The sequence below is a fragment of the Nymphaea colorata genome, chromosome 10, assembly GCF_008831285.2.
Source record: "Nymphaea colorata isolate Beijing-Zhang1983 chromosome 10, ASM883128v2, whole genome shotgun sequence".
Taxonomy (NCBI): Eukaryota; Viridiplantae; Streptophyta; class Magnoliopsida; order Nymphaeales; family Nymphaeaceae; genus Nymphaea; species Nymphaea colorata.
The window spans coordinates 23801521-23808641 of NC_045147.1; the positions used below are offsets into that span (position 1 = coordinate 23801521).

A 7121-nucleotide genomic window follows, 5' to 3' on the forward strand; every position below is an offset into this window, starting at 1 on the left:
AACTGCAAATCTAAAAACAAATGTTCGGCCAATTAAAAGGATTAATTGACCGCTCATGTTAGGGAGATTCCTTGTCATTAATGGATCGTTCAATATATATTAAAGAATATATATGTATTCAACTACGTTCTTTTGGCTATTGAACATCGAGAACAGGTCCTGATCATCTTGCAGTGGCGGCCGTGAACGGCGGATCTAGTGTTCACTGTCGAAACACAGCAACAAATGAAATTTGAAAAAGGAAGCAAATGAACTTGACAAAAGGGCGCAGTGAATCCGGAGTGATCACAACCACGCAAGGGCATTCGTAGTGTAGTTGTCCGACTGAACCAGAAATCCGTTAGTTATGTCAGATTTGCTTCATGTTTATCTGGATATGATTTTAAGTCCACCTATGGGTACAAGTTTTTGATAATCACTATTTTTTTGTTTTAACTACTCCAGAATTTAATTTACACTTTTCTTGAAAGATTTTGACTACAGTTGCAGATGTAATCAAGGGTAGTTGTCCAACACAGCCTAAGGAAGCATAAAGTCCAAGAGCAATTGCATTTTGGTGACTAGCATTTTGTGTGGTTCTATTGACATTACAATGTGTGTCTGTACATACAATGTTAAGTACAGATATTGCCGATCTCGCAATTATTCCAAGGTTAGCGATCCTTGGCATTCATATCACAAAATTTGCAGCTGTTACAAGATCTTCATGCAGGCTTTCATGTTCTACTAAATTTTGCTTTTGCAGGAGGAAGTGAAATTGTTCATATGAATTAAACCGATTCTGATGTTCCTGAAGATCAATTCAATGGAATTGCGACGTTTTGCTAAAGAAATTAATGAGGAAATTAAAAATGTAATCTAACTAACATGCCTTCCGTTTCTTACCAACTCCATAGATACCACCGGTTGTGGTAAAAGGTGTACATCGGCCTAGGTTGTAGTACATAGGCGATCCATTGACTTGATGCATTCGGAAGTAGTTCCCAGCTTTAACATTTCACTGGCAATTAACTCGCTCACACTTTGTCATGAATAGTGTCAGAACGGCGGAAGGGTTTCCTTGTGGGTAGGGAATGGGCGCCACAAACTCCACAGGTATTAAAAAACCAAAAACCTGACTCAGCAGATCTGAGATGCCTATAATTTTAAAAGGAAAGCATGGGATCAACATATTCTCTCGTCAACGAGAAAGGTCAGCACCGCTTGTGTCGGTGGAGTCGATATCTTCATGGCGAGTACAATTGGTGGGCTAGCCGTTTAATGGGCAAGCGGAACTCTTATCACTAATTGATTAAGCCCAAAGTACGTATCATTAATTTTTTGGCAGATAGAGAAAAGAGAAATCTAGACTCTTCCACTTGATCATTAATTTCTTGGCGATGAGGCATAAGAAACATATATAATAGCAGCTCTGACCTTTCCTCCATGAAAAACCGCTAGCAGCTGGTTCATATTTGCACTCATGGTTTCAGCTGACGCCTTGCACGATTACCTGTCCATAGAATATGGTGGCCGTCAGCGGACTAGGGGCGAGTCGAACTCGTTCACAAGACCGCCTCAAGGATCTGGCCTTCGGCTTTCGTCCGTTCTTCACACAAGCTGATTTTACAAAGTCTCTTCTTTCCTATGCGGCCGTAGACCTCAACTGCCTTTTATTACACCATTTATTTGCCAGCATTTTATGCGCCCATATATACTTGGTGAAATTAATACCAAGTTGCAGATTGCGTATGGGCTTTCCCTTGAGACCAAAATCAATAGCAAGATTCGTATGAGAATATCTCACCCGGTGACTTTCTTTTCCCATGAAGGTCCATTTTTTTATTCGTTACCAGTTTCTACTTATTAAGTCCATCGATTTCTTATTTGTTATGTATGAGGAAATTCAAAACACGTTACCTGGCAAAGAGCTATATGTATTTGTATATACCTGCACTCGTCCCCAGTGACTAAGAAAACAAGGGCGAGCGAGAAGAGAGAGCGAGAGAGTAATATGACAAGCACCAATATGCACTTGCCCGTATTCATCGCCATCTTTACAACCATTTTCATTGTCCTCATCCCTTCCTCACTCTCACAGAACCTCACAACGCCTGTACCGCCGAACGAAGCCTGCAGCATCACCACCAACCCGGCCTTCTGCAGGTCCATACTCCCCCGCCAAGGCCGGTGGGACCTCTACCATTATGGCCGCTTCCTCCTCTTTCGGTCCGTTCTTCAGTCCCGGACGTTCACTTTCTTGATTGACCAAGCACTCAAGTTTAGTGCCACCACCCTCTCTGGCCAGGCAGTGGGCGCTCTCGAGGACTGCCTCCTCCTCTCCCAGCTCAATTCCAACTTCCTCGACTTCTCCTATACCAGTCTCAACGACACAGGCAACACCAACCTCCCCGACGACGAGACCGACGAACTCCACACCCTGCTCAGCGCCATCGTCACCAACCAGCAGACCTGCTACGATGGGCTCGACCAGGCTTCCCTCTTACCTTTCCTGAGAAGCAGACGCGAGGTCTACGACCCGCTGGTTAATGGATCCGAGCTGTACCGGTCCTCCCTCGACCTGTTCGCTCACTCCTGGCCCGGAGGGGCCACAGGCAGTGGGGCCATTGGGGTCGCCATCTGCTGGACGAAATGAGGGTGGGGCCGGACGGCGTGCCCCGTTGGGTTAACAAGTACATTTTCCGGTTGCGTTCTAATCGGAGATCGGCCGCTCAGACAGTACCGTTGGTGAAAAGCACGGTGGTTGTGGCGAAAACGGGGAAGGCGGATTTCAGGACGATCAACGACGCCATTGCAGCTGCGCCCGACAAGGTGAATGTCCAAAATGGCTACTACTTGATCAACATAAAGGCCGGGGTTTACGAGGAGTACGTGTCGGTAAACTCGAGCAAGACGAACATAATGATGGTGGGTGCTGGGATCAACAACACTATCATCACCGGCAATCGCAGCGTCGGAGACGGATGGACCACCTTCAATTCTGCTACATTCAGTAGGCCTCCATTTCCTTTTCTTCTATTATTTTCGTTGTCCAAGGCTGTGGTTTTATTTCTTTTGCATCTTCCAACTTATCTGCCAGAGAGTTGAAGGAGAGATACCAACTTAACCGGTGTCCGATGCCCTCGAATTTAGTTAACAAATAGAGAATCAGAAAAGACGGTCGGATTCTGTCCTGAGAAATGCGAATCAAATAGACCCTTTGGTTCATTTTCGCCATGGAAAGATCGAATACACCATAAACCTCTTTCACATGGCTGAGACTGAGAACAGTCATCCTTGCTCAACAGCCTTGCTAATCTTCTCTCTGTCGTTCCAATTTTATTGGATGTTTTGGAAGAGAAAACCAAGATGAGACCACCTCCTCTCTTGTAGCATGGTTGACTTCTTTCTGAATTTCTTTGACGGATCTCAGTTCAACAAACACCTGATCGTGCACCATTTCAAATTTGGACCTTTGCTGTCGAACCCAGGCACAGTTCATAAGATTCACACGAGGGTCTGATCCCAAACACCAAATCCGTGTAAGATGGATCCTGTACTTCCTAGGTCCGATCCAGCTAGCACGACCCGCTTGCCCTCAGGAGAGAGAGAGAGAGAGAGAGAGAGAGAAACCCTCATCTACTCAGTATTCATCTCAACACCACAGGAATTGAACCAGAGATGAGACTCATCTTATGCCTTCTGCCAAACCAACTGCACGGTTGAGTTTTAATAATTTAGTGCAGTTAATTTGCAACCCAATGTAAAATGATAGGTGCTGGGTAAATGCGATCGGCCGGGTTTAGGCTTGTGCAATTTTGCATGAGGTCAATAAATGAAACCCATTCAACGGCCTTCTTGAGGCTGGAGTCCTTAAAAGCGACCCACATGGGTTCGTCTTGAGACTTCAGTACCTAAAACGATTTTTTAATGGACCCAAAGGTTTGACCCAATTATATTCCTCCATGCATATGATGGGTTGGTCTTAGGTCCAATGTGGATAGTGGTAGGAAGAAGATATTTGGGAAATTATTTAAAAAAAGTTTTTTTCTTTTTAGTCTTTTAACTTTTTTCAGTTTTCTTTTTTGTCCTTAAAAAAGTTCTTAAAAAAAATAATAATAATAATCAGGGGCTTCATCACTAACCATAATTTCGTGCACGACATAAATAATCCGCTCCTTTTTTCTTGTCTATCACATAAGCCCATATATATCCTTGATCCAAGTTTTCATTGGATATCGGCATCATATTCAAGCCTTTTCCGTGTGACGTAGACTGTGACTCGGTTGAAGATTGAATAAAGCCCAAACTAAATTTAGACGTCCTTCGTGACAAATAAACTTCTCTATTCTCTTAATCGTTCATATAGATAGTGTATTGATTGGATGTAGTTTAAGTAGGAAGTTTTCCATGATGGCTGCAGTTGTAGTTGGAAAGAACTTTGTGGGAATGAACTTCACGGTCCGGAACACGGCTGGGCCAGACAAGCATCAGGCAGTGGCGGTGAGGAACGGCGCCGATCTCTCCACTTTCTACAAATGCAGTTTTGAAGGATACCAAGACACACTCTATACGCACTCCATGCGCCAGTTCTACCGCGAGTGCAACGTCTATGGCACCGTGGACTTCATCTTTGGCAATGCGGCCGTCGTCTTCCAGAAGTGCAAGCTTTACGCTAGGCTGCCAGCAAGTGGCCAGAACAACATGTTCACAGCTCAAGGGAGAACGGATCCGAATCAGAACACTGGCACATCTATAATAGGGAGCGACATCTTGGCCACCCCGGAGCTAGCAGCGGCAAGTTATAAGGTCAAGTCATTTCTTGGGAGGCCCTGGAAAGAGTACTCACGGACGGTGTATATGCTGTCCAGCATCGGCAGTCTGATCGACCCTACCGGTTGGGCGCCGTGGTCCGGTGACTTTGCGTTGAGTACTTTGTACTATGGGGAGTATAATAACAGTGGTCCGGGCTCGAAGACGGACAAGAGGGTCACATGGCCGGGATTCCATGTGATGAATGCCGTCGACGCAAGCAATTTCACAGTGGCCAACTTTGTGCAGGGAGATGTTTGGCTGCCTCCTACGAGTGTGCCCTTCACAGCAGGGCTGGCCTGACCGGGACCAGGATTAATCCTTAGAACGAAGATGGATAAAACGCTCTTACTCAAAGCGTGAAATGAATTTTTTTATTACCTCATGTATGTTTTTTTCCCTCTTTCAGTTGTTGACAAGCTCTTCGTTTCATTTCTTCGTAGCCCTATGTAAGGCCATTATATATTCTGAGATGCTGGATTTTTTGGGCCTTGGTAGGCAATAATATATATCTGATCTTGAGTGATCGCTTTGGAATGCCCATTCTTCTAATTAGTTTGGTCCGTGCCCGTATATAACACGAGTTCATTAATTAGAGTATGTAATCGAATTGTGGTTGCAGTCCACAACTTCGCTTCACCATGGCCGACTGCAGCATGTGCATGGACATGTGTCGTTGACAACTAGAAGTGAAGTCTACCCTTCATAGTCGAGCATGGCTTGATTTGGACGAAAAATGAAGTTAATTGTCGCCAAAGTCTCATCAGCATGGGCAACCTGTGGACGGCACTGCGGGGAATTTAATATCGTTAAAAGGGATTAATGGTCGAGCCGATGCCTTTTCTTTTTATCGCTTTGCGTTTTCCTAGAGTATGGATTTCTATATATGTTGTATTACTATTATTTTACTAAGTAATGCACAAGGAATACCTTATCCATGAGGTGGTTCAATGGGAAAGAAGTAATGCAGGCTGTGAGGATGCAATACTATACAAGTGCCTGAAAGCAGCTATTACAGTCGAACAAAGAGGTCTCCTAGAGAAGTAGGGCTTGACTTACTAGTCTCCATATGCAGCTGTATAGCAAATGAGCTCCGATTAAAATGAGTGCACAACATTGGGCAGAACTGACAAGGTTGCCGAAAGCTTCTTTGATTATTTTATAAAGGAGGTGTAACAGAAGCATTGGTAATGCTAAAATATGAAATAAACGTCGTGGATTGACGTGAACCAAGTGCCGCACCTCTCCATCACTCACCACAAACTGGTGATGTTGTCTGAGGCTTGAGAAATATACATATATAGCTGGCGAGCTAGCTCCACGGCACATGCTTGATCTTAAGTTTCCATTACGTTTCTTCGTAGCACCGACAATATTATATATGAGTCTCGAGATTAACAAATCACTCTAATGAGATGAAGTGACGACATGTGCATGGCGAGATGATGGGTGCAATTTAAAAGATATCGAAGTCTTTGGGTCTTTTCATTACAATAAGGGTGCTCGATCAACACGTTGCTCATGATTTGGCTCTAGTCATTACTTTTCTGTTCCAATGCAAGTGTAAGTTATTTATGTTCGTAAAAACGAGTTCCGATTTTAAAAACAAAAAGAAAGTCTTAGACCAGTTCATACATATACAAATCCAAATAAGACCGGGCTAATAGTTGACTACGAAGTTTTAAACAGCGGGTCCCTTTTGTCCTCAGCTTCCCTATTCCGAATAAGGGCCTGTTTGGTTGGAGGGAATGGGAAAGAAAGGGAGGGATTGAGCAATCCCTCCTTTGTTTGGTTGGCTAATTAAAAAGGAGGGAAAGGGAGGGAAAGAGACAAAGTATGTTTGGCTGCGAGGGGAGGGAAAGGAAAGGAAGGGAAAGGAAAGGATAGATTAGTGTAAATCCAATCCCTCCCAAATCGGACGGATTGGGAGGGAAAGGAAAGGAAATGAAGATGAAAAGTTTTTTTTGCCCATAATACCCATGAGGACCCACGTCTAAAAAGAAAAACGGAAGAAGATTTTAGTCTTTTCTTTCCTTTCCTTTCCTTTCCTTTCCTTTCTATCCAAACAAGTTTTTTAATCACCTCTTTCCTTTCCTTTCCATTCCATTCTTTTCCCTTCCTTTCCTCTCCCCTTCCCTTTCCTTTCCCTTCCTTTCCGTCCCTCCCTTTCCCTCCAACCAAACAGGGCGTAAGTCTTTGCACATATTAAAGAAACCCTTTTTTTTTGCTAGCTAGAGAATATACAAATGCAAGTGGCTGTTGAACTAGCTGTCTTTCCAAAAATCAAGTATCGCTACACAAAAAAGTATGTTCATGAACCCCAGAGCAGC

The 7121-nt window shown here is 43.9% G+C and overlaps 2 protein-coding genes and 1 non-coding gene across 3 annotated transcripts; 2 read left to right on the forward strand and 1 right to left on the reverse strand.

Annotated features, from left to right (window-relative positions):
• Window positions 1–1993: 1993 nt before the first annotated feature.
• Window positions 1994–2620, forward strand: LOC126410464 (probable pectinesterase/pectinesterase inhibitor 41; the record flags this gene model as incomplete). Its single annotated transcript, XM_050080209.1, has 1 exon — window positions 1994–2620. A coding segment is annotated over exon 1 (627 nt), but the record flags the coding sequence as incomplete, so codon positions are not given.
• On the forward strand, window positions 2620–5254 carry LOC116262699 (probable pectinesterase/pectinesterase inhibitor 20). Its single transcript, XM_031642180.2, has 2 exons — window positions 2620–2992; window positions 4403–5254. Exons 1-2 carry the CDS (start codon window positions 2632–2634, stop codon window positions 5092–5094), a joined length of 1053 nt encoding a protein of 350 aa, XP_031498040.2. The 5' UTR covers window positions 2620–2631; the 3' UTR covers window positions 5095–5254.
• LOC116263457 (U6 spliceosomal RNA) lies at window positions 3238–3344 on the reverse strand. The gene has a single exon (XR_004174665.1). It is a non-coding gene; the product is annotated as a U6 spliceosomal RNA (small nuclear RNA).
• Window positions 5255–7121: the final 1867 nt, after the last annotated feature.